This window comes from Dama dama, chromosome 19 (assembly GCF_033118175.1).
Source record: "Dama dama isolate Ldn47 chromosome 19, ASM3311817v1, whole genome shotgun sequence".
Classification (NCBI taxonomy): domain Eukaryota; kingdom Metazoa; phylum Chordata; class Mammalia; order Artiodactyla; family Cervidae; genus Dama; species Dama dama.
Window position 1 is genome coordinate 52,409,105 of NC_083699.1, and position 27,926 is coordinate 52,437,030.

The 27,926-nt window shown below is 35.7% G+C and overlaps 1 protein-coding gene and 1 pseudogene across 5 annotated transcripts in view; both read left to right on the forward strand.

Annotated features, from left to right (window-relative positions):
- Positions 1-27,926, forward strand: part of IQCB1 (IQ motif containing B1) — a 41,593-nt gene that overhangs the window by 12,707 nt on the left and 960 nt on the right. For 4 of the 5 annotated variants that reach the window (XM_061167049.1, XM_061167050.1, XM_061167052.1 and 1 more), the window contains exons 6-13: positions 4,131-4,230; positions 9,891-10,069; positions 12,495-12,604; positions 13,201-13,310; positions 16,700-16,842; positions 18,492-18,640; positions 25,712-25,843; positions 27,431-27,590. In XM_061167049.1, coding sequence (XP_061023032.1) covers positions 4,131-4,230; positions 9,891-10,069; positions 12,495-12,604; positions 13,201-13,310; positions 16,700-16,842; positions 18,492-18,640; positions 25,712-25,843; positions 27,431-27,590 — 1,083 coding nt within the window. Of the gene's footprint in view, positions 1-4,130; positions 4,231-9,890; positions 10,070-12,494; positions 12,605-13,200; positions 13,311-16,699; positions 16,843-18,491; positions 18,641-25,711; positions 25,848-27,430; positions 27,591-27,926 lie in introns of all 5 variants that reach the window. The other variant, XM_061167053.1, reaches the window with a different exon arrangement.
- LOC133073513 (pirin-like) lies at positions 19,902-25,702 on the forward strand (annotated as a pseudogene).

Consider the following 27,926-nt stretch of genomic DNA (forward strand, 5'->3'; position numbering starts at 1 on the left):
AATTTTTAATAATAAGTGTGACAATGTTCCTCCCTTCTTTAAAGATTTACTCTAAGAAAAATGTAATATATAAAATAATATAAGAACATTGATATTTTTAGAAAGTAAAAATTGAGCTGAATATTAATATTTTATTTTTTACTTTCATAATTATGCATGTACATCATTTACAGAGTCAGAGAGTTCCATAAGGATTATTTAAAAACACGTAAACACAGTCCTTGGCCCTCACACCTCTCTCCATTTCCCATTTTCCAAAGGCAATTACTTTCATGCTCAAATATTTGCTTTTTAAAAAAAACAAACCATTATCTGTTCATTTCCCTTTATGGAAAAAATATTATTATAAACTTCCCTACTATAAGAACTATTTTACCAAAATGTAAAGAGCTTAGCTACACTATGGTGTAATACTAAAAACCTAGTTAAAAGAGAGACAGCAGGAGACAGACTATGTGAAAAAAGTTTTAAATATGCCATGTTCCTTTTCAAAATAATAACTATAACAAAAGTGACAATATTTCTCAGGTCAATCTGTCAATTTAAAACACCAATAAAATAGGTATTAAATAGGATGTCCAGTAAGTTTTTCTCTCAAAAGAACCACTTCCTTGGAGAAATGGCTGACTGTATATAGGTATGAGGTAGAAACTATGCAGGGTAAGCCAGAAGTATCTTGAATACTAGACAGGAAGGAAGCAGTCAAAATCTGTTAGGATTTTGTGAAAAGGACTCAAGAGCCAACATAAGGAGGCTTCTGCTAGCCAGAAATGGGAAAATTGAACAGTAATGAGGGTAATAACTACAGTGGATTAAAACACATTAAATATAGTGAGATTATTAACTTTAACCTTTTACTATGGGAAGTAGAATAGCTTAATTAACCCCTATGTACTCATCACTGAGATTCAATCATTATTAACATGTCTCTAATCTTCTTATTACTTATTTCCTGCCGCAATTAAAAACAGTTAGCATTAGAGTCTGCTAGGGAACCAATTCATTTTGAAAACTGGTAATAAATAAATAAAGAGTCCATCATTTATACTGCCTTTTCTTACATATTGATGAGGAAAATTTTTTCTTTATAAACATATTCCAGCTAATAAGTGAAAAGGGAATGATATAATCATGCTATTTTACAACCTTTAGTGAATTAATTATCCATCACTGTCAACATCTCAAAAGGAGAGACAGTCAGATATGAAGTGCCTCATTGTAATGTCTCATTATAACCTCACATATGACATGTATATAACAAAAATTCAAACTTGAATCATTTTGATCCTGGAGCTCCAACTACCAATTTGTAGAAGGTCAGAGAAACATTAAATTACACCAGAGGAAAGCAGTTAGCAAAAGTAAACTATGGGAGGCTGAAAGGACAGTTGACATAATTTTGTAAACAAATAAACTGCAAGGGGTAAAAGGGTTGAGTAGAAACCCATAGGTTAAAAGAAATTTGAGAGATAACCAGTTACATTGTGTGGCTCCTTTTTGGATCCCAGTTCAAGTAAACTTCTGAAAATTCACCAAAAAAATGGCAATAGGAGCCGTGACTGGATATTTGGTAAAATCAGGGAATCATAATTATTTAGGTTAGATAGTGGCTATATTTTATGTTTTAATCATTCATACATAATATTTTTGGAATATGTATTGAAATATTTCTGGATAAAATTATTTGATGTCTTGGATTTGCTTTCAGATAAAATGGGAGGCAGGAAGTAGATGGGGTTGGTGAAGCAAGAGTGGCCATGAGTTGATCATTGTTGAAGCTGAGTGATTAATACATGCAGGGTCATATATACTACTCTTATACATGTTTGAAACTTTAATTGTAAACTTTAATTTTAAAAGATTGGCAAATATCAGTTTTTGTTGGGAGACCAAATAGTTATCTGACTATACTTGAAAATAATATAGGGGCTCCAAAAATAAATCTTATAATAATATAGCATAAATGTTATTAAAGTAGAATAACTTCAACAAATTATTTTATCATATTTTTTCCAAAATAGAGAAAAGACATATAAACACTGCATACTACATGATTTCAGTGAATTCAGAATTAGTTATTAATAAACATCTTTAGGTAGACAAAAATAGAAAAATACACTTATCCCAGCTACAGAGAATTTTTTTGCTATTGAAAAATAGAAAATAAAAAACCATAAAAATATTTAATAATATCAGAAGTTTTTTGAAGTTGTTAGATTTTTAAAAATGGTATCTAGTGAAATATTGGATTATGTAAACAGAAATGAAGAATAGTAGTTAGTATGTGAAAGAAATCAAATATGTCCCCTCAGGAGACTGAAAGAGGAAAAAATGTGTAGAAGCTAGGATAGTGTTCACAGAGCTGCCTTGCCAGCATACCTGATCCCACTTTAATTAAAATTCTGGTCAGTTAATGAACAAAGGACTATTAACTGACATTTAATGGGAACCTATGCTGTTTCTCCCTGGAGAAGAAAATGGCATCCCACTTCAGTAGTCATACCTGGACACTCCCATGGATCGAGGAGCCTGGTCCGCTACAGTCCATGGGGTCGCAAAGAGTCGGACACGACTGAGCGACTTCACTTCACTTCTTTACTTCATGCTGTTTCTAGACAAACCCAGATAGTGTATTGTCACCCTGCTTATTTAACTTCTAAGCAGAGTACACCATGCAAAATGCTGGGCTGGATGAAGCGCAAACTAGAAATCAAGACTGCTGGGAGAAATATCAGTAACCTTATATATGCAGATGACACCACCCTTATGGCAGAAAGCAAAGAGGAACTAAAGAACCTCTAGATGAAGGTGAAAGAAGAAAACTGGCTTAAAACTCAACATTCAGAAAACTAAGATCATGGCACCTGGTCCCATTGTTTCATGGCAAATAGATGGGGAAATAATGGAAACAGTGGTAAACTTTATTTTCTTGGGCTCCAGAGTCACTGCAGATGGTGACTGCAACCATGAAATTAAAATACACTTGCTCAAGAAAGGCTGTGACCAACCTAGACAGCATATTAAAAAGCAGAGACATTACTTTGCTGACAAAGGTCCGTCTAGGCAAAGCTATGGTTTTTCCAGTAGTCCTGTACAGATGTGAGAGTTAGGCCATAAAAGAAGGCTGAGCACCAAAGAATTGATGCTTTGGAACTGTGGTGTTGGAGAAGACTCTTGGGAGTCCCTTGAACTGCAAAATCAAACCAGTCAGTCCTGAAAGAAATCAACCCTGAATATTCATCGAAAGGACTGATGCTGAAGCACCAATACTTTGGCTACCTGATGTGAAGAGCCAGCTCACTGAAAAAGACTCTGATGCTGGGAAAGATTGAAGGCAGGAGAAGAAGGGGATGACAGAGGACAAGATCGTTGGATAGCATCACTAAGTTAATGGACTTAAGTTTGAACAAACTTCTGGGAGATAGTGAAGGACAGGGAAGCCTGGCCTGCTTCAGTCCATAAGATCACAAAGAGTCTGACCTGACTTAGCAATTGAACATAACAACAACCCTGTTCTAGGACATTTTACAGTAGTCTGTAAGAGAGTTGTTAGTTTTAACTTTACAGAGGAAGAAGTAAGATTTTCTGAGAGCTTAAGTGACTTGCATAAGCATGTAGTGCCAGGTCTTCATAACTGGCTGTTCAGAGCCTAAAAATTACAAACCAAATACTCTTCTGGGTAGTTAGTGATTTTATTATTATTTAAGACAAGGTATTAGCAAATATGGTACATTATATAACAGTTAAATTTTTAAGTACATGAGCTGCTGATTATGATCATCTGAACTATTGCTATTCCTTCATATTCTCTTTTTCACAGAAAATGTGATTGTCTTCACTCAAATCACTGTTAGAAAAGGAGACTCAGTTTTAGGATATGTTGTATTTTATTTTAATTTAAGGGAAGATAATGATACATTCTTAGTATTTCTTTATTTGTAACTTCATAAAAATGGAATAACTGCCTTATTATGGTTATGGAAATAACCAAGTATAACTTTACTGCAAAGTATATTAAGGCAGAAAGTTTAGCAGAAATGCTTGCGCTTTGATCTGGTTTTGAAAAGACAAGTAAATCCCAGTTGTATCATCATAGAATCATAATCTTTCTTTTTTTTCTCTTTTTTTAGTACTGCAAAGTGATCATTTCTTGCACTTGCTGCAAACTGATAATGTTCAAATAGGATCTACGGTCCTGACTATGCTACAGAACATACTGCAGATCAATAGGTGACTTGGCTTTATAAAATATATAGAATTTTTAATTTTTGATTAGAAGCATTACCAGTTTTACTAAAATCAATTGTATATGACTTGTACATAACATTTAAGAAGCTTTGTTATTACCATTGTATTTTTAAAAAATGAATATAAAAAATATACTGTAAAAGAAAGTTTATTATTGAATTTGTATCTCATTTCAGAACTTAGCCCTATTTCAGTCTTAGAGAAGAAAAATTACTGTGATATCTGAAGGAGAATATTGGGATCACAATAATAAATGACTAATCAGATAGCATCACTGACTCAATGGACATGAATCTGAGCAAACTTTAGGAGATAGTGAAGGACAGGGAAGCCTGGCATGCTGCAGTCCCTGGGGTTGTAGAGAGTCAGACACGACTTAGTGACTGAACAATCATGTACTTATTTAACAGACTGCAAGCTCAGTATTTGCCAAGTGCTGTGCCCTTCTAGAGTATAAAAGAAGTAATAGACAAATTTTCCCAGGTTAAAATAGAAAGGCAGAGTAAACACTGTTGAAATCATTGATTTTTTTTTCAGCTCAATAGGGATTTATTAAGCATCTAGTATATGTGCCAAGTATTGTCTATCATTGGATTTATAAAATTGATTAAGATATAAACCTTATCTTCAAATAGCTTACAGTATAGTGGGAGAGACTAATACATAAACACAATTATATTACAGTATAATAAGGTACAATGTTAATTAAGTATTAAGAGGTGCTCCTAAACCAAACTGAGGTGGGGGATAGATACTTCCAGGAGAATGTAACACCTGAGATGAAACTTTAAGGATGAGAAATTAACCAGTGAGAAGAGAAAACAATATTTCTAGGCAGAGGTAACAACATAAGCAAATGCACAGAAATAAGAACATATAGAACATGAAAAGTAGGCTAGAGTTCATAAGACAAGATATCATGGAAGAGAGAACTACACAAAGAGAGAACCCCAGAGATCTGCAGAATCCCCTTCAAGTTTTCAGTAGAGTATTGATCAGCACCTGCATTTGAGGAAACTACTCAATGTCTTGGAAACAGTATTCCAAAAGGATTAAAAGGAGCAGTACCAGAAACTCACACAGAGCCAGAATGCTGCCTGATTCCAGCTGCAAAACTGGAAAATTTCATGAAAAATGGAGTATTAGGTAGAGTACTCAGGATAGTTTCATCTTGGTAGTGGGGGATAATAGCAGTAGACTGAGCACTTTTGTGGATCATCTAAACAATAAAGGCAAGATCTGAAAGGATCAAATTATTTCCAGGCAATTTCACTTCATCTGGTTATTGAAACTGCCTACATCTTAAAATAGTGTACAAAGGCAGGAAGTTTAGCAGAAATGGTCATATTTTGATTTGGCTTTAATAAGATGAGAAAATCAAACTTGTGCAATCATAGAATCTCTATTTTGATCTCCTCCCCCCCCTCCCCTTCCTTTAGTAATAAAAAGTAATCATTTCTTGCAGGAATCATTCTGCAAACTGATGATGTTCAGTTAGGGTCTATAGTCATAACTATGTATAAAATTCTAGAAAATGTAAACTAATCTATAGTGACAGAGGTATAAATAAGGTGCCAGGGAGGGTAAGTGGAGAAGGAGTACAGTGAAACAAAAGGAAACTTTAAGGGGTGATGGGTATATTCATTATCTTTATTGTGATGGGGGAATGTCAAAACTTAGCAAATTATACATTTAAATATGTGCAGTTTGCTGTATATCAGTTATACTTTAATGAAGCTTGTCAAAATAAAAAATCATCAAGTCTTGATGAACATCAAAGTTTTGGAGTTTCAGCTTTAGCATCAGTCATTCCAGTGAATATTCAGGACTGATTTCCTTTACCATTGACTGGTTTGATCTCCTTGCAGTCCAAAGGGTTCTGAAGAGTCTTCTCCAACACCACAGTTCCAAAGCATCAATTCTTTGGCACTCAGCATTCTTTATAGTCCAACTCTCACATCCATACATGACTACTGGAAAAACCATAGCTTTGAGTTGGCAGGCCTTTGTTGGCACAGTAATGTCTCTCCTTTTTAATATGCCTTCTATGTTTGTCACAGCTTTAAAAGAGCAAGCATCTTTTAATTTCATGGCTGAAGTCACCATCTGCAGTGATTCCGGAACCCAAAAAAATAGTCTGTCGCTGTTTCCATTATTTCCCCCATCTATTTGTCATGAAGTGATGGGACCAGGTGCCATGATCTTAGTTTTCTGAATGTTGAGTTTTAAGCCAGCTTTTTCACTCTCCTCTTTCACTTTCTTCAGGAGGCTCTTTAGTTCCTCTTTGCTTTCTGCCATAAGGGTGGTGTCATCTGAATTTCTGAGGTTATTGATATTTTCTCAGCAATCTTGATTTCAGCTTGTGCTTCATCCAGTCCAGCATTTTGCATGGTGTACTCTGCATATAAGTTAAATAAGCAGGGTGACAATATACGGCCTTGATGTACTCCTTTCCCAATTTGGAACCAGTCTGTTGCTCCATGTTCAGTTCTAACTTGCTTCTTGACCTGCATACAGATTTCTCAGGAGGCAGGTCAGGTGGTCTGGTATTCCCATCTCTTTAAGAATTTTCCACAGTTTATTGTGATCCACACGGTCAAAGACTGGTATAGTCAGTAAAGCAGAAGTAGATGTTTTTCTGGAACTCTCTTGCTTTTTCTATGATCCAGTGGATGTTGGCAATTTGATCTCTGGTTCCTCTGCCTTTTCTAAATCCAGCTTGAACATCTGGAAGTTCATGGTTCACATACTGTTGAAGCCTGACTTGGAGAATTTTGACCATTACTTTGCTAGCATATGAGATGAGTGCAATTGTGCAGTAGTTTGAGCATTCTTTGGCATTGCCTTTCTTTGGGATTGGAATGAAAACTGACCTTTTCCAGTCCTGTGGCCACTGCTGAGTTTTCCAAATTTTCTGGCATATTGAGTGCATCAGTTTCACAGCATCATCTTTTAGGATTTGAAATAACTGGAATTCCATCACCTCTACTAGCATTGTTCGTAGTGATGCTTTCTAAGGCCCACTTGACTTCTCATTCCAGGATGTCTGGCTCTAGGTGAGTGATCACACTATCATGATTATCTGGGTCATGAAGATCTTTTTTCTATAGTTCTTCTATGTATTCTTGCCACCTCTTCTTAGCCAAAACAAATTCAATATTGGTTTGTCCAGCATAGGCAGATATGTTCAGCAGGCAGAGAAATAAAAGTCCATGGAAAGACTTGTACACACAAATGTTTATAGCAGCTTTATCTGTAATAGTCAAAGACAAGACAACTCAAATGTCCACTGACAGTGAATAGGACTTTTGGAAGAGATCTCGACTAGAATTATGGACTTACAAGTTATCAGGCTAAAAAGTATAGTTAAAAACATGAGAGAAGAGCTCAGTGAAAAATATGAATTGAGTAAGAAAAGAAATTGGCCCAAAATGTAATCCTAGGCAGTAACCTTTTAGGGGTGTACTGGGGGGAAAGCCTGCAAAGAAAACGGAAGGAAAAAAAAACAGTAAAAAATCTGTAAACAGAGGAGGTTAAGTGGACCAGAAGAAACTTTTCCCATAAAAGCTGAATAGTGGAGAATATCAGTTATAAGTGTTCATGGTTATTTTTTCTAACTGGACAAAAGTTTATTTATATTGTTGAGTAAGAGTCTGTTTGCATTGCTCTCAGATAAGAATCTTTGCCATTATTTGCTTTCTACAAGCCAATGTCTACTTTTTTTTCTTCCAGTTATTTTTTCTTTTTTTATTGGTAGAAAATTGCTTTACAGTGCAGTGTTGGTTTTTGTCATAAAACAACATGAATCAGTCATAGTTATATATATCCCCTCCCTCCTGAACCTTCCTCCTGTCCCCACAGCTCACTTCTCTAGGTCATCACAGAGTGCCAGGCTGGGGTCCTTTTGTTATATAGCAAATTCCCAGTAACTATCTGATATTTTACACATGATAGTTGTAAATATGTCAATACTACTTTCTCAGTTCGTCCCACCCTCAACTTTGTGTCCACAAGTCATTCACTACTAAGTTCATCAGTACCATTTTTCTCGATTCCATATATATGCATTAATATTATATCTTCTTTTTTAATAATTAAATTTATTTAGTTTTAATTGAAGGATAATTGCTCTACAATATTGTTTTGGTTTCTGCCAAACATCAACATGAATTAGCCATAGGTATACCAATGTCCCCTCTCTCTTGAACCTCCCTCCCACCTCCCTCCCACCCCTCTAGGGTGTTACAGAGCCCCAGTTTGAGTTCCCTGAGGCACACAGCAAATTCCATTGGCTATCTGTTTTACATGTATATGTAATGTATATGTTTTGTGTTACTCTCTCCATACATCCCCTCCTCTCCTTCCTCCCCACCCCACTGCCCTGTGTCTATAAGTCTGTTCTCTTATGTCCATGTCTCCATTGCTACCCTGCAAATAGGTTCAACCGTTCCATCTTTCTAGATTCCATATATATGTGTTAATATATGACATTTGTTTTTCTCTTTCTGACCTAGTTCACTTTGTATAATAGGCTCTACATTCATCCACCTCATTAGAACTGACTCAAATGTGTTCCTTTTTATGGCTGAGTAATATTCCATTGTATATATATACTACAGCTTCCTTACCCATTCATCTGCCAATGGACACCTAGGCTGCTTCCATGTCCTAGCTATTATAAATTATGCTGCAGTGAACATTGGGGTGCATGTGTCTTTTAGAATTGTGGTTTTCTCGGGGACTATGCCCAGGAGTGGGATTGCTAGGTCATACTGTAGATTTATTCCTCGTTTTTTAAGGAATCTCTGTACTGTTTTCCATAATGGTTGGGTCAGTTTACATTCCCACCAACAGTGCAGGAGAGTTCCCTTTTCTCCACATCCTCTCCAGCATTTAGTGTTTGCAGATTTTTTGGTGATAGCCATTCTGACTGGTGTGAGGTGATACCTCATTGTAGTTTTGATTTGTATTTCTCTAATAATGAGCAACGTTGAGCATCTTTTTATGCAATATCTACTTTTACAGAATTGCAAAATATCCTAATCAGTAGTAAATGGATAATCAAAGGAACATACCCCTAGAAAATCATATACTCCTTGGTGGGGTGAGTAAAAGGACACCTAGTAATCCCTTTTGACTGTTTCTAAGTTTCAGATAATTTTTCATGATGTCAGTAATACAACATGAAGTTGTTGTGTAATGATGGAATACTAAAAGAAAAATTTCCTCCTATTTTAAGTACGTGATAATTGATTTTCTATAACATGTTTGTCTTCATCCATCATTTAACAATGAACCATATACTTACTGTCCTGTGATTTTTCCTTTTATTATTGCCTTGAAACTTTTGAACCATCTGTTTACTATTTTGTACATTAATCTTTCTCCAATAATTGATTGCAGGTTTCTTTGACTACTTTGTATTCCCTATTTTACTTAGCATGGTGCCTTACATACAATAAGAATTCAATTAGTTGATTTAATGTGATGTATTCTTGGAACTAAGCTAGCCACTTAAAATATTCGTTAATTTCCTGGATCAGGCCATAGACATTAAGTTGCTGCACCTTTTTTGTTTAATTTGTTGTGATACTGATGCATCATTTAGTAACGGTACATTTTTTATTTTTTTATTCTATTAGTGGTGATTTACTCAGAATAGAAGGGAAAATCCTGCATTCAATTTTAGATGAAGTTGTTTTCAAACTTTTATCAACTCCTAGTCCAGTCATAAGAGGTACTGCTACAAAGCTACTACTGTTGATGGCTGAATCCCATCAGGAAATTTTGATTTTACTGAGACTGAGTGCCTGCTACAAAGGTAATACATACATTTTTTCTTTTCTTGAGATTTTTTGAAAGAACATCTTTATTTATGGTATATGGAAAACAAAATACCTGTGTTGTGAAAAAGTCATTAACTAAAGTGTGCAGATAAAAACTCTGTCACAACAGATAACAATTCAAGGGAAAAACTACATAATCCAGCCATCTTCATGTCTCAACAGATGGCATATGATACTTTATCAATGAAGTTACAATGAATAATTTGCTCCCTTACTCACAGACAGTTGTGTGTTGAATATGCCATATAGTGTAGTAACATAATGACTGAGATCGGTGATCGTCCCTAACTTTATTGAGAAAATAGAGCTTTGCTTGAGAACTTGACAGCCTTTTAATCTTTACATCATTAATAATTACTCTTTACCTCCTATTCTGCCTTTCCTCAAAGACAAAAAAATTGCCATCACCCCCAAAATCATATGTGAATGAAAATTCAGAAACTTGAGAAGGAAAGGGTTCAGTGTATCACCGTTACCTTATGATAGCTTTTCTTTAATTGAGCATTTACTATATGTCAGATACTATTCTGCATACCTTATGTGTATTAGAATATTTAATCTTCATAACAACCCTGTGAGATGTTTGCTATCCTCATTATATAGCAGTGGAAACAAAAATGTGGAACATCTAGGTAGTTTATCCAAAATCACTAAGTTTTTTTGTTTTCCAACTGCTAAGCAAAGTGAGCTTTTTATTTCTTTGCTAGGCAGAGTCATGAATTTATTACAATATATTTTCTTATTCAGTGTGGTCAGGAAATAGATTTCTAGTTCATTAAGTATCTTACTTATTAATACAGGGTTATATTATATTTTATTAATAATAATTTATATTATATATTGGAGATGGAAATGGCAACCCACTCCAGTATTCTTGCCTGGAGAATCCCTTGAACAGAGGGGCCTAGCCAAGCTATAGCCCATGGGGTCACAAAGAGTCAGACACAACTGAGCAACTAACTATATTGTATATAAAATTTCAAGAATTAGAATACAATGTGATATATTTAATGGACTTCCCAGGTAGTAGTGATAAAGAACCCACCTGCCAATGCAGGAGACACAAGAGATGCAGGTTCAATCCTTGGTTTGGAACATCCCCTGCAGGAGGGCATGGCAATCCACTCAGGTATTGTTCCCTGGAAAATGCTATGGACAGAGGAGTCTAGCAGGCTACAGTCCATAGGGTTGCAAAGAGTCGGTTGGACATGACTGAAGTGACTTAATACACACAGAGGTGAGTGACTTACCTTACCTGAGTCATTACTGTGAACTTTGTGGGAGAAAAGTGCCAGTAATAAAACTCTCTAGATGATACTGTGCTAGATACATATTATTTCTGTAATTTTATTTCTTCTATAGAAATGTGAATGTCCAACAGAGTTCATTATAAAGGAATTCTATCTTAATCTGTCTCCCTTTCTTTTCTCAACAGTAGAACTTATTCAGTTGCCTCAAGATATTTTACAGTTATTAAAACTGCTGAGAACTTGAGACATGGAAAGACCCATATATTGCTATGCTGTGCTTAGATACTCGGTTATGTCCAACTCTTTGCAACCCCCTGGACTACAGCCTGCCAGGCTCCTCTGTCCATGGGTATTCTCCAGGCAAGAATACTGGAGTGAGTTGCCATTTCCTCCTCTAGGGGATCTTCCCAATCTAGGGACCCCAGGTTTCCTGCATTGCAGGCGGATTCTTTAGCATCTGAGCCCCCATGGAAGCCCAGTTGTACACTCCAAGCCCATTCTCTTGCTTATGTATATTGCATACATTGTAATAATCATTCCTCCATGCCTTAGAAATAGTACTTACTTTGTAACTTACATTACTACTCAGTTTTAATTTGGGATGGAAGTGCAGTATTTTAATGTTATAGCACTTCTCCTGTAATAAATGCTCAGGAGCCTATTAATTAACCCCATATCACATACATTGTTGATATTTTTATTTAATAATAACTTCCTTTAATTAGTAGTAACTAATAGCCTGCTTCAGTACTTCCACAGGATAAGCATTTACTCAGTATATATTCAATATCTTTTTAAAAATGTTCTCGTATAAGGTATTTATGTTGGAACAGGAAAAAATATATATATAACTCTACCCTTTGACTTACCATAATGATTCCACTCTCCTCCCTGTTTTTTCTAATTGAAGAAATTGACTACACAGATTTTGCATCAGATCTCACAGTGAATACCTCAGAACTCTTAGGACAGCAAGAAATCTTAAAGACCTCTATCTAGAAGTTTTTGAGAAAAGGAAGAAGAAAAATGTGATTAATCTTGTTATTTTCATTTGTTTCTAAACTAGACATTTTAACCTCAAATTAATTCTGATTAGATAACAAAATCATATTTTATTATTAATAGCTATGCCTTTGTTATTCCATTTCAGGACTTAGAAGTCTACTAAATAAACAAGAACCTGGGACAGAGTTTAGTCAAGAACTTAAACAGCTCATTGGTCTTTTAAGCCCTAAGGCCTATCAGGAAGTAAAAGACCAGGTATTGAATTATAAAAATAATTTGCATGATATTTACTAAAATTTCAGTGAACAATTTAGTTTGAAAATACTGACTAGTAGTAGTCTCCTGAATCTTTTGCTTTCTCTCCCCCTTCCTTTACTTATTCACCCCTAAAATCCAGAGCAGCTATAGTTTGATGAGAGAAGTTGTTTTATGGTTTAAATTTTTAACCCTAGAGCCTTTTTTTTAAATCTATACAGAGCCCTTCATACTCTTGTATCTTTGAATAAGTGAAGCTAAGCATCAGAAGTGAAGCAAAGATGTTAAAGCATTAAATAAGCAAAATTGTGAAATCCTTATAATGAGAATGGAAGTGATATTAATCAGAGAGAATTTGAAGCTGACCAGACTGCATCTTGAATACATTTTAGATATTGCCTAACTGAGCCTCCTTTGGGAGATGAGGTTTAATATTCTTAGGCTGTCCCTGTCCTGGGTTTATATAAATGTTGCCTTCTGCTCAACTTATTAAAGATGGAGATTAATACTTGCCCAGGCTGATATTTTAAGAAGTAAACTTCTAAAAACAACTTGCCTAGGGATGTCTTTAAATTAATTCTGGCCTTTAATTTCAGAAACGACATAAAGCAGCTTGCTTGATTCAAGCTTATTGGAAGGGTTTCCAGACTAGAAAGAGATTGAAGAAGCTTCCATCTGCTGTGATTACTTTGCAGAGGAGTTTCAGGTAAAAAATTTGGGTGAGAGGATTGATGATCTGAGAGGGCTAGATATATCTTATTAGAGTATAGCTGAGTGAAAACTTAGAGTTTTTTTTTTTCTTTTTCAATATTCTAGTGTATTTCTTTTATTCTTGCTTCATACATTTCTGAGTGCCAGCACTTTGTTAACCTTAATATACTTTCAAAAGCAGAGGATATAACATAAAACAGGAATCTAACGTAACAAGTACATAATCCTATTCACTTAAGACTTTTGTGAACCGGGTCTACAGAGGGAGCCAATAATGGTCAATATCTCATTAAACTCTTAAAACCAAAAGTTGCCATAATTGTTCAAATGTAATTATGGTAAAAATATGTATGAATATAAAAAAGCTGAAGTATGTTAACCTGATTTTCCTCAGTAACTATGTCATGGATAGATTTGGCCATTGACATATGACATAGTTTGTCATTTATCTCTATTTCAAGTAGACTAAAAATGAAATAATGAAGATGTGGCCCAGTTTTTACAAGACTACATCTAGATTCTTAGAGGCAATAAAAAGAACATACACACACACGCCACACACATATGATTTAGCTCCTAGGTCATCATTGATAAATTAGAGCCATTTCAGAGATGATTTCATGTAACCTAACTTAAAGCTAAATTTTAGTTCATTGAAGTGTCACTTGCATATTCCAGAAGTCATTTTTTTTTTTTAAGAAAACTGAAACTATTTTAATAACTGCAGCTGCGTTTCTCAGTTACAAACATGTTTTAAAATAGTGAACTAAAATAGGTTGCATGAAAAATCACTGGTGAGATGGCCCTGCTTTATCATTAATGACGTTAGGAGCTAAGTTGTTTGTATCTGTGTGTTTTGTTTCAGTTGCCTCTAAGAACCTGCGTGGATTAGTGGTAGATATTGAAGCCACTCTGGCTGTGTCCCTTAATGGACATTCTTTTCATTGGTAAAGTTTTCTTCAGAGAAGACTTAAAACATTACTAATATCATTGAGCATGAGTTTCGTTGGTAGCAAAAAAGCTACCAATGAAATTTTTAAACATGTAATTTTTTAAACATGTTTCAAGTGCCTAATATATTCCAGAGCCTATGGTAGGTATTGGGACAGTTAAACAGACTTGAGTTTGTATTCCTCCTCAGCAACTTATGGGCTGAATGATCTTGGATAAGTTTCCCTACCTCCCTTAGTCTCAAATTTCCCATCTATAAGGTGGGATAATTGTCTGTGTAACTCACAAGATTAAAATAATAGAAATTTTTTTAGCATGTTACTGGGCACTGAGAATGTGGTAGGGAGGGAAATGTACATTTTTTGCTGTTGAAGATTTACATATCTAATTAGGCAGACAGATCTATTAAATAAATAGTACGCATGAGAGGCAAGTATAATCCATTCAGGCATTGTTCAAGGTTTATTGTCTATCTTACCTGCTATTTCTTTAAAAATATTAATTATTTCTTTGGTGAAATAAATTTGGGAAATGATGGATATTTTGAGAGTCACAATATATTGTTTATAAGAGTCTGAGATGTTCTTGGTATAGCTTTACCTTTGTAGTGAACTCAGGTAGAATAGTTACCACTCATGGATTCTACCTGCTATCATTTTCAGCTGTGCATCCTCTTACAGTTAAAGGTGCCCCTGTGCCATGGATTCAGACCTTTAATGTTTAGTCTTACAGTAGTTGCCAAATTTGCCAGTCTATTTTCCTTTGCAATATTAAAAAATCTCTATTTAAAAGTATCCTAGAATTACAGATTTTGTCCACTTAGAAGTGTATCTATGGAATCTAATTAATAGTCCACTGTTTATGTAGCAACACCAGAGTGGTTATAAATATATCCCTTAAAAGGCATTTTCCATGAGGCCAAAATTGCTTATATCTCACATTATAATGAGTTTTTAATTTTTTAATCTCCAGTTTGCTTCAGGCTTGAGCACCTTTCCTCTTCTATTAGTTGCAACAGTTTATGCAAATTTCTTTTACTTCCTTTGTAGCTGGGCTTTCTGCAAAGGTTATTTCTGTCTGTTTGTGGTCAGGTCATTATCTCAGAGTAATTTCCCTCTCCCGTGTTTTTTTGGGGGAGGGACTGCCCACCCCTCATAATCATGGACCTAGATTCATCAGAGCTTCGGATTAAACAAGAGGTATTCTATTATAGTCGCACTCTTTTTAAAGCACTTTCTTGGGGCTTTCTTTTTTAATCATTTTTCATGGTCAGAAACTTTATTTTCTGTTAAAATTTCATTTTCTGCCCTTTTCCTCAGCAAGGTTTTCTGAAGCAGCTAACAGCCATCTCAGTTACCCTCAGGATAGCTCACAATTTGCCTACCTCTAACATGGTGCTGGTATTTAAGTTATCTTATTTGTTTGACTTGTAGCTGAAGAAAACAATTTTTCCCTCTCTCTATTTTAGGTTCATTGGTTGGGGTCATGAAGATTATACTGACAAAAACAGATTAACAAAAACAATTTCTTAACGTGTGAAACACTCTGGGAAGACTTCTTTCTATGCTTCGTCATTCTCTTTTGCCTCCAGCTCAAAACAGTCTTTATGCCAAAGTGGCATATTCCACTACCTTTCAACTTCCCCTTGAAACTGATCTCAAAGGCATAACTGTATCTCTTCTTTGTTTGCCCTAGGGACAGTGATTATAGGCAGCAATCACTCAGATAAATATTGGTTGAATTAAATGAACAAAACCCATTAAGTACTTCTTTGAAATTTTTATTTTTTCATAGTTTATGGAATTCCATCCAGTGAATGAACCAGACTTTATTTATATAACTCACTGTTGTAGAATATGGGCTTCCCTCGTGGCTCAATGGTAAAGAATCTACCTGCCAGTGCAGGAGATGCAGGTTCAATCCCTGGGTCAGGAAGATCCCCTGGAGTAGGAAATGGCAACCCACCCCAGTGTTCTTGTTTGGGAAATTCCATGGACAAAGGAGCCTGGTGGGCTATGACTTATCAACTAAACAGCAATAACATTGTAAGACATATGGTTTGTTTTCAACTTGTTACTATTGTAATGATGTGGAGAAAATCCTTGAACATAAATATTGACATATGTATCAGATTTTTCCTTAAGGAGTATTAGAAATGGAATTAATTGGTTATGATTTTTAAGGTGTTTGATACATAAATATTTCTCCAGAAAAAAATTTGATGCATATATCCAAATATTTATTCAGAAATGTTGTATATGCAGCACATGAAAACTTATTTCATCATATTCTAACTACACTAGGGATTATCTTTAAAATCTTTTTTGCTCTCTGTACTTATATGATTACCAGTGAGGTTAAGCCTTTTTTCATATACTTCTTGAGTAGATATATGATTATGAAAATTATGTGTACTTAATGTTTCCGTCATAGATCTAAACGAACAAAGATGTTAATGAAGCTAAGTAGACAGAAGGAAGAAGAGGACCACAGATTACAGCTGCAAATTCAAAGGCAGAGAGCCATGAGACTTTCCCGAGAAATACGGCTGAGTATGCTTGAAATAGTTCATCCAGGTGTGTGGCATTATCAGTTTATAAGCATAAGACTGATAGGGTAGCTTTTGATAAACCAAATTTCCTAGCTACCTGATGAGTTAATTTTTAAATGTGGACCTTTAGCCCTGTTTCAACTTTTTCAGGTAAATCTTACTAAATCTCTTCAGTCAAAAAAAAAAAATTCTTATTTTTTTCTGATTAGACTTACTAGTTGATGATGAGCAATCTCTCCACTAATTTTTCTTAATTTTCAGATAAATCAGTGAAACATAAAATTTTATGCTTAAAGATAGATGTCTTTGACATAAAGAAAGAACCCCTTGAACTTAGTAAGATGTTAGAATATTGCTACGTTGCTACATTCTGCCCTCAGAACTTAACTCATGCCTCAGTACAAACCTGGTGACACCTTCTTGCCATCTTTGACACACAAAACTGAAATTAATGTTAAAGTGTAGCCTGGGAAATCTGAGTCTTTTCAACATTCCTTTTTTATTCTTCTCTCCCTTCCTACTACTTATTCCCAGTATCCCTCAATAGCCTCTTACTTTTCTTCCTTTCCCTTAAATATAGATCCATCCCAGGGTTCCTTCCTTACCCCATTATTCTCATATTGCTCTTCCTGGGGTATCCCATCCATAACTGTAGCTTCAATTACCAAATGAGTGCTTAGCACTGTTAAGTCTTATCTGCATCCTCACCCTTTTTCCTAAGATCTAGACCAGCCCTACCAAACAGAACTTTTTACAAAATAAAATGTTCTTTGTCTGCACTGTTCAGTACAGTGCCAATGGTTAGAGATAGCTGTTGACTTGAAATGTGGCTAGTGCACTTGAGGGCCTTAAATTTTATTGTCTTTAAGTAGCCATTTGTGACTACTGCTTACTACATTGGACAGCACAGCTCTGTAGCTAGGTGCTTATTGATTAGCTTTACTTAGATAGCCACAGGCATCCCCAAAGCTAGTCATTATCTGTCCCCACAGATTTCTACTTCTTCTATTCCTAATCTCTCAGGTAATTGCCCAGCAGTCTACTCAATGTCCCATCTATGAGACATCCTGGAATTTTTTCCCCTCCCTCCACATGTAGTTCACGACTAAATCCTATGAATTTTGGCACTGTCTCTCAAATATATCCCTTTTAATTTTTAAAATTAAAAATTTTTTATATTTTAAATTTATAAATTTAAAAATTAAGTTAGCTACTGTGAACCCTAGAATATATGCTGACCAATTGCTAGAAACTAAAAAGAAAATTATCTGTAGAACCAAGTGAGTGACTCAAGAGAAATTTAGAACCATACAGAGTAGATAATGTATATGCACAATGTGCCCTTTCCTTTTGGTGGTACTGAATGACTTTCTAACTATTTACTTATGATTCTTTTTTTCTAAATATTCTTGCTATTGGATTTTTAGTCCTTTCTCATTTATAGGACTCAAAATAATTATGTGAGTCTTTTTTCTAAAGAAGATGCATAAACTGAGAAGACTTTTGGAGCTCTTTGTTTCTAAAATCTTATAACCATTGTAAAATAATAGAATTGGGAAAATCATATTGAAAATAATTAAAGGACTACAAGATTGTTACTTTGATTGTCCTGATTCTAGAATTTGAGAAAGCATAGAAGTGAGTATGTTGTAACAGTGTCTGTCATCTTTTTAGGTCAGGTGGAAAAATATAACCGGGAAATAGAAGAGAAATCAGCACTGATTATCCAGAAACATTGGAAAGGGTACAGGGAAAGGAAAAAATTTCGCCAACAGAGGCCATCTCTTACGGAATATAAAGCAGCTGTCATACTTCAGAGAGCAGTAAGTCTGATGTAGTAAAAAGAGTACTGGATTAGTAGGCAGAGACATGGGTTCAAACTTGACTTTTGCTGTTTATCTGCTGTAAAGTCTTGCTTAAGTCACTTAGCTTTTTCTAAGCCTTAGTTTCTTCCTCTGTCAGAACCTCCTTAGGGCCAAAATGATTTAGATATTCAGTCTTTATTACTTTGATAGAACCTTGTGCGTCATTTACCAAAATGCAGTGTTGTTATTTGTTAATTTTTTTTGTTTTTACTTGAACTATGAGTATCTCAAGGATAAGTCACTAAGTCTTATTTATTGTCAACTTCTCGCATGTGCTTGATACATGAATGAATATCTACCCTGTCTTTTTCACTCAGTTGTTATGTGGATCAGATGACCTAATTTATGGGAAAGTATTTTTTCAATTGTAAAGTCCTGTTTAAGTGCAGCATATCATATTGGATGTTTTAAATGCATAGATAATATATTAAGTATAATTAGATCATTATAATTCTTGAATTATAGAATGGTGTTCTTCAGTGATTTTCCTGGGGTTTATCTGGAGCATAGTAATATTTTATAGCACAAGACTGTCTATTTCACTTAATATCTAGTTTTCCTAATATATAGTTGTTTACTTACATATAGTTAACGTTCATATTAGGATTTCAGTCTTATAGCATTTAGATTTATAATCCCTTATTGTAAAATTTTAGGTCAGTTTCAGTTTTTCACAGTCATAGATTTTGAACAGTCTCTCTGTTGATTTCCCTGATTAAGCTTTTACAAAGTTTTTTTCAAACCATTCAAAAAACAGAGTAGTACTCTACTCTGGGAGAGATAGTCTGCTGCCTACATCTTTCTCATTCAGGCCAAGTCTGCAATAGATGGTCCTGTTCTGTCACTGAATCACATCCATGCATGTTGTTTACCTTCTGCTAAGCAAGGCCATCTAAGGATTAACCCATAGATACCAGTGTTAGCCCTGGAGGAGGGCCTGGCAACCCACTCCAGTATTCTTGCTTGGAGAATCCCCATGGACAGAGGAACCTGGCAGGCTGCAGTCCATGGGGTCACAAAGAGTTGGAAATGACTGAGCGACTAAGCATAGCACAGCACTAGTGTTAGAGAGTGATGGTGAAAGGAGGAACCTGTGGGTTCTTTCTAATACCTTCACCTCATGACTACCTCCTTTTTTTCTGTTTTTTTTCCCTGTTCTGCTTGTCATATGGAATCTTAGTTCCCTGACCAGGAATCAAACCCATGCCCACTGCAGTGGTGCAGTAGAAGTGCAAAGCCTTAACCACTGGACTACCAGGGAAGTCCCAAATTTTTTATTTTGATTACATGTTGAAATGCTAATATTTTACATATATTGAGTTATGCTTATGTAACTCAGTACATGTAAAATACTAATTTCACCTCTTTTTGCCTTTTACTCTGTGTAAACCAGCTAATTTCCAATTACACATCCTTATTCATGTAGAATAAGGGATTTCATGTAGAAATCCCTAAATTCATTAGGGATTTCTGTAGTAGTATAGTATTGGAATTAAATTTGAAGAATTAGCTGCCTTTACCCTTTTAATGCTCCAGGATTTTCTTTTCTTGCTTCTACATCTGTTAAGAAGCTCAAAGGGGGCCCCCCAAGAGCATGGGAGTACCGGGCATCAATAGGGCCAAGCAAGGTCAGTGCTAGTGATCTGTTAGCAGAACCCTGCCCTCCTTGGCTGGCTTTAGACTCCCAGGGAAGTTTCTGAGAGAGATGGCCAGAGACGCTTAACTGGTCCTCTCTAATTTGGTGCAGATGGCAGACAACTTTTCTTTTGCAGAGTACTGCAATCTGCTAAGCCTCCAAATGCTCTCTTTTTATCCTTCAACATGGTGTCCTCCAAAGTTACCCTGTTAGTGCTCAGCCAGGAGCAGTTAGAAGGGGTTGAAGCATGGGTCCGCAGAAGCACTGGCAGACCTGAGTTTTAAAATCTGGCTCCGTTTTTACTGTTTGATGAATTTAAAGGTAGTAGACCAGGCGGATTTCCTGATCACCCACACTGAGGTTTTGAAACAATATCTTACCTTCTGGAAGGGGGATGTAGCATAGCCCAGGAAGACTGCCATGGACATGTTGGTCAGTTGAACTCAGGAGGCCTGTACTAGATGATCTCAGGCTGGGGCATTGTGCATGAGGAGACGCCTTGCTCAGAGGAGCCAGTCCATGACCTTCAACTGTGGGTTAATTTGAGGAGCTCACAGAAGATAGTGAAGCCTTGGTACCAGGAACTGAAAAGCAGTGAAATCCCTAAACCCAGTAAGGATAGTGTGACCATTGCTGTTATTTCTGGAGAAGCCCTGGGAGTCAAGTCCAAGATTTATATCTACACACCAACCTTACATTTGGACTTCAAATTGGACAAAGGAGCAAAGCATTCCCAGCCTATTCCTAAAGGGTGGACAAGCTCCCTTTGAACCATATCTGGAAATGTGTATACTGTACCTGATAATATGCAACAAAAAACAGAACCTCATCACACAGCTGTGTTAGGGGAAGGTGACAGTGTCCAGGTGGAGAATAAAGATCCTGAGAGAAGCCACTCCATCCTAATTCTTGAGGAGCCATTAAGAGAACTAGTTGTTCAGCATGGAAAAGTGTACTTACCCTTAGAGAATCCAAAATGTGATGCTTTCTTGACTTGAAATTTTTCTAATCTTCTGTTTATTGTCAATGAGGTGCTACTAATTTTCAAACATAACTTAGACCCTCATGAAAGGACACAGCCTCATATACTGCAGAGATACCAAAACTATGACGAGATTTTTTTTATCAAGTCAGTTCAGTTCTTGACATTAGCCAATGCTATTTAACTGACAACTACAGTAAATCTATAAAGTTCTTTTCACAAGAATTCTGTAACTGTGTATGGTGACAGATGTTAACTATACCTACTGTGACAGCCATTTCCAAATATATACAAATACCAACATTATGTTGGACACCTGAAATTAATATAATATTGTATGTCAATAATATTGTACCTCAACTTTAAAAAATAAAGAAGATAAAAAGAACTAAAACTTCAAAAATGGTTGTGAAAGAGCCAAACCTAAGAATATTTTGAATAGAGAGATTGTCATTGCTGATGACAGCTTGCAATGGGTGAGGGAGTTGTAATTGCATTTGTTTATCTGAAATTTGGTCTTTATAAATCATTCACAATCCTAGTTTAAAAACTTGTTTTATACTCCTTGGGAGTCGGATGCTAGGAAAATAACTGTTTGCTGTTTACATATGCCTGAGTTTGTTTCAAACTAAGAACTACAGAAAGTGAAAGTGAAGTTGTGTCCAAATCTTTGCGACCCCATGCACTGTAGCCTAACAGGCTCCTCCGTCCATGGGATTCTCCAGGCAAGAATACTGGATTGGATTGCCATTTCCTTCTCCAGGGGATCTTCCTGACCCAGGGATCGAACCCAGGTCTCCCGCATTGCAGGCAGATGCTTTAACCTCTGAGCCACCAGGGAAGCCTAAGAACTACAGAATACATACCATTTTAGTGGAAGAATAAAATATTCTCATCAGCTAGAACTTTCTGAATGTCTCCTTCTACTCTAGGTTCATTTTTGATGAACACAAATGAAGAGATGTCTCAGGCCATTCTTGATTTCAGAAACGTGGAAAATGACTTTGAAAGAGCGAAAACCTGAAAATCAAATATTGGAAACGAGTGACAAGCACAAGGGCAGGTCTGACTGCCTTCTAGAATTTTCCATTTGTGTGATCCACCTATTCATATTCAGTGCATCCAGTTTCCAAAGCTGACTTTGCCAGTGCTTCTAAAGAATTCCACACTAAAGTGATAAACATGGTTTTTATAGCAATGAATGTGAGATATTTCCTGGCACCAGCAAATAAACCTAATTATTGGTTCTTTTACAAAAAAGAAAAAGAAGAAGCTCAGAAAGGTGATGTTTGCTTGTATCTCCTCTAGAGCCAGAATGATAGCTAATTCTTGCTACCTGATTATAGAAGAAAAGTACCATGTATACATATCCATTGAAGACCAACTGCAAAAGCACTTACTGAAACAAACCATTGGCAGTTGAAAAAAAAAAAAACATTTGGAAATAGATATAATCTCAGAGATTCCTAATATAACAAAGAATGAAGAAGAGACAGAGAAAGAGATGTCAAGGTGAACTTTGTCTGGTCTAAGGGCAAAAATTCCCCTGTTCTGGAAACTTTACTTTTGAGTTCCCAGCATAGCATCATAAACCTGACTTGGTCCTAAAAGCAGGAGGCAGAGGAAGGATAGGAAATATAAGGAAGAAAAATCAAGAAAAGGGAAGAACAGAAGAAAAGGAGAAAAGTCTCTCAATAGGAGAATGAAAACACAGTTGCAGGCTTGAGTACTATAGTGAAAACAGATATTAAGGAAAGTTTATATACTGATATGAAAACCTCCAACCCCTTTTTACTTCTCAGCTCTCAGTGCTGTCACCCAGGCTTAAACCCTGTTGAAAGCATTTTCTTGAGGAAATCTGAACAGTCCAAGAGAATAGTTAAACTCACATTGAGGTGCTCCAATGAAATAGCCTAGTTCAGTAGCCCTAAAAAGAAGTACACAGTAGATTAACCCTACCCTCCTGCTTATTTCCTCCTCCTCAGCATTTCTAAACAGCCGAAAGTATCACTGGACATCTGAGGAAAGCTAACACCAAACAAACAGAATAAAACTACTTGATGGAAACAGCTATTGCAGGGATAAGAAAACATTTTAAATGTATTATTTTCTCAGAGAGCTAAAAGAAAATTATACATGAAACAAAATCAAGATGCTGTATAACAGGGAATAAATATAATAAAATTTGCCAGAAAAAATAATACAAGATATAATAAAAGGGATAGGAAAAAAGGTTTGGGAAATCTAGAGAGCAGGGCAAAAAGAAAAGAGAACCAGTCTAAGAGATCAAATATCCAAACATGTGAAACAGAGGAGAAAAAAAAAAAAACTGGAGGAGAGAAAACAAAATAGTTTGATTTCCCAGAACCAAATATCGTGTGGTTTAATTCAAAAGGACTAACCAACTGTCCAATACAAAGACAGAAATATACTCACATTTATTTCACATTACTGTGAAATACACTGGGAACAAAAGTACTCTTCAACAACATAATTGGAAGCTAAAAGGTATTGGAGTTAGGCTGACACATGTTTGAGGGAAAATGACTTCCAATTAGAATTCTGCATCCAACCAAACCATCAGTTAAAAATAAAGATAGACTATAAAGGTATATTTATGCATCACAAATCTCTGAAAGAAAGGAATAACTCAAGAAAGGAATCCAGAAAACATAAAAATGAAGAGTCACCAAGATGATGGTGAATGGGGATATCAGGATGACAGCTATGCACCAAGCATAGAGAACGATTGATTCAGATTGGAGCAGGTCAAAAAGCTCCAGAATATATATCCAAGAAAATTAATTTGGTAGATTGCCTGATATGTTTTACTTTGTGAACAATTAGGGCAGAAGTTGTTATGTATAATCAGTGATAAATACATAGAAAAATAATCAAGGAAAATACTAGAATTATTAATTCCTTGCTTATTTTTCTAATGTATTAAAATATGCAAGGAAGAAAAAAGTAATCATCACATACTATATGGTCATAAAATGAATAGCCTTTATGTAGGCATAATGTAAACACTGAACATTAACATAACTAAAATTATGATTTAATAATATTGAATATTTAGAGATATAGAAAGTATGTGTGAAAGAGAGCTAAGTCCTTACCTTTCAGATAAGAAAGTCAACAGATAATACCTATTACTGAAAAAAGTCACAAAAATGTAGATGGAAATAAACATCAGAAGAAAAACCTGAAAGAACTAAAGCTGATGTCTTTGAGAGAGGACAGGCTAACTCGGCAGAGAGCTGTAAATTTTTAACAGTTCTTCTAAAACTGATAATTTAAACGATAGAGTTACATCAACAAATTTTTGGAAAGCATCAAATTGTAAAATATATTAGGTTGCAGGTCATGCAGTTTTCTTGCAACTCTTCAGCTCTATGGTTGTAGCACAAAAGAAATTGTGGACAGTATGGAAACAAATGAGCATGATTGTGTTTCAGTAAACATTTGTAGATGCTGAATTTTGAATTTCCCTTAATTTTCACGTGTCATAATTCTTTTCCTTTTGAACTTTATAATCATATAAAATGTAAAAGGGCTTCCCTGGTGACTCAGACAGTAAAGAATCTGCCTGCAGTACAGGTGACCTTGGTTCAATCCCTAGGTCAGAAAGATCTCCTGGAGAAGGAAATAGGTACCCATTCCAGCATTCTTGCCTGGAGAATTCCATGGACAGAGGAGCCTGGCAGGCTACAGTCTATGGGATCTGAAAGAATCGGACACGATTGAGCAACTAACACTTGCACTTCACTTTCAAAATGTAAAAAAATCATTCTTCTCCAGCTACTCAAAAACAGGTAGCAGCTGAATTTTATCTGTGGGCCATAATTTTCCAACTTTTGCCTTTAATAAAGTGAACATAGAGCAAAGGAGAAGAGTGAAAAAAATTGGGCAAAATAATTTCTTGTCTCCAAATCTTGCCTGTTACAAGATTTCTTATCAGGAATTCATTCTGAAGAACAAAAGGAAGCACATTTGTTTACCAAACTTTTTCTAATTTACTGTCTCCTTGATCTTTACTATCTTTTGGCTAAGTACAATAGGGGATCCCTGTTTTCTGTAGACGTAGAACCTGTCTTATGGAGATTGAGTGACTTGCCCAAAATCAAACAGTTTTATAAGGGACTAGAACTTAGACTAGAACCCAGAACTGGTTCCCTGTTTATTTCTCTTTATTGCCTTCTGTAAAAATAATACATGAGTATATCCTTGTAAAATATTAAAACACTACAAAAGATATAAAGTTATTATCCTCTGTCCTGTCTGTCATCTCTCCCTGTATACCCTATGAGTTAACAACTATTACAGTGTTGTCCCTACTATATATTGTTGTAGGAAGAAAACAGTTCTATCAGGGAAGAAAAATCACACATCTTTGTTTTTTTTCTCCCAGACTCTTAAATTCCTGGCAAAATGCCGTAAGAAAAAGAAACTATTTGCTCCTTGGCCTGGACTCAGAGAACTCACTGATGCACGCAGAATTGAACTGAAACAACAAGTGGATGACTATATCAGAAGACATCCAGTGTGTAGGCTTTTGTGTGTGATTATTGATTATTGCAGTGTGTGATACTCACCAACAAATAAGTCTCAGTTGTATATGTACATTTATTGTTGGCATAAGGTAATGCAATGGCTTTATCGTAGCCTTACCATGGCATTACCATGGCTTTACTATGGCTTTGGAGTCTTATAATTGCGTGGACCATAAAGGTAAAGTCAATAGTAAAGGACATTTCACTTAGTGGTTTTCCGTACTGCATCAGCAAGACTGTTGGTACATCCTTATTGAACATGAAGTGGTATTGTGATTTGGGTTTATTTACATTCTCTAATAATTAGTGATTTTTAACATCTCTTTATGTGTTTATTGCCTATTTATCTCCTTTTTTGGAGAAATTTCAATTGAAGTCCTTTACCCATTTTTAATAAGGTTTTCTTTTTTTTTTTTTTAGTGTTGAGTTTTAGGAGTTCTCTGTATATTCTGGATATTAATTCCTTATCAGATGTATGATTTGTAAATATTCCATTCTGTGAGCTGCCTTTTTACTCTATTGATAGTGTCCTTTGATGCACAAAACTTTTTCATTTTGATGAAGTACAATTTGTCTAATTTTTTTTGTTGTCTGTAGCTTCACAGTGTCATATTAAAGAAATCATTGCCAAATCTAATATCATAAAGCTTTTCCTCTATCTTTTCTTCTAAGAGTTTTGTAATTTTAGCCCTTATGATTTAGGGCTTTGATCTCTATTTTTTATTAATGCACTGTGCGTGATTCTGATGCATTCTCCTATTTAAAAAAGAAGTGCCTCTTTAGCCATGCTCTAGTACAGCTGTTACTCTGTGGCTGACAAGTAAGATGTTAGTTAGAACAAGGCAGCATCCATGATCTAGGAACTGGAATACCCGAGAAAACTGTAGTGTTAGAAACTTTATCAGTTTCAGTGTTGAGGTTATGTCATCCTTGTTCTAAATATTAATAATTAGGTCAGTTCCCTTTAAAGTAGCTAACTAGCCAGAAGAATATGATCCTTTGAATGATTCTGTCCCTTGTTCTGTGAAATTAGAGGCTGTATAACATTTTGGCTTATATAAGTTTGAGAGAAGGAATAGGATAAGAAGTAAGGCAGTTTCTCAGGTGGGGTTCAGAACAAAGGGATTGGTCCTATTACTCCTCCAGGCCAGTGTCTTTACCAAACCATTTGTAACTTTCACTGATTCCTCAATCTTACCTCTTCTCCCAGAATACTACACTATGTGAGGAAGTGAGGTATAGGAGTATATCAAAAAGAATCTTGCCCACCTGCATTTTCAATGAATCTGCTTTTAAGAAGTTATTTAATGTTTGTTCAAGAGTACAAGATCGGGCTTCCCTGATGGCTCAGTGGTAAAGAATCTGCCTGCCAGTGCAGGAGACATGGGTTCAGTCTCTAGTCCAGGAAGATCCCACATGCTATGGGGCAACTAAGCCCATCCACCACAACTACTGAGTCTGTGCTCTAGAGCCCAGGAGCCACAACTACTGAACTCACATGCAGCAACTACTGAAAGTGAAACACACTTTGATATATGTGTCTTTCATGTAACAATTTTCTTGTCTTTTGTTCCCAGGGTTCTCAGATATCAGATGTGACCAGCAGCAGGGAGCTCCATTCCCAAGCACAAGAACGACTGCAACACTACTTCATGGGCAGGGCTCTAGAAGAGAGAGCTCAACAGCACAGGGAGGCACTGATGGCTCAGATCAGCACCAACATTGAACAGTTGATGAGTATGTGCTTATTCCATTTCTGTTTCCTAAAAGGAACACCTATGCAAGATTTTGGTGACAGCCATAATCTTCAGAAGGAAAATAGCATTTAGTGGTCTATTAGCCCATTTCCTATCCTCAGAAATTTCTACTTCTGGATCATATCAGCACACAATGTTTTCAACTGATGCATATCCCTTAACCTTCCTGACTGCTTCCCTCAGCCTTTCTATCATTCATATGTACCAACTCAGACAAAGTTATTAATTTCAAAGATGCTGAGCCCTACTAGCCAGACTTTGTTATATAGTAAGAAAAGCTTCTTAAGCCTACTTTAAAAGTAGATAATGACAGTAT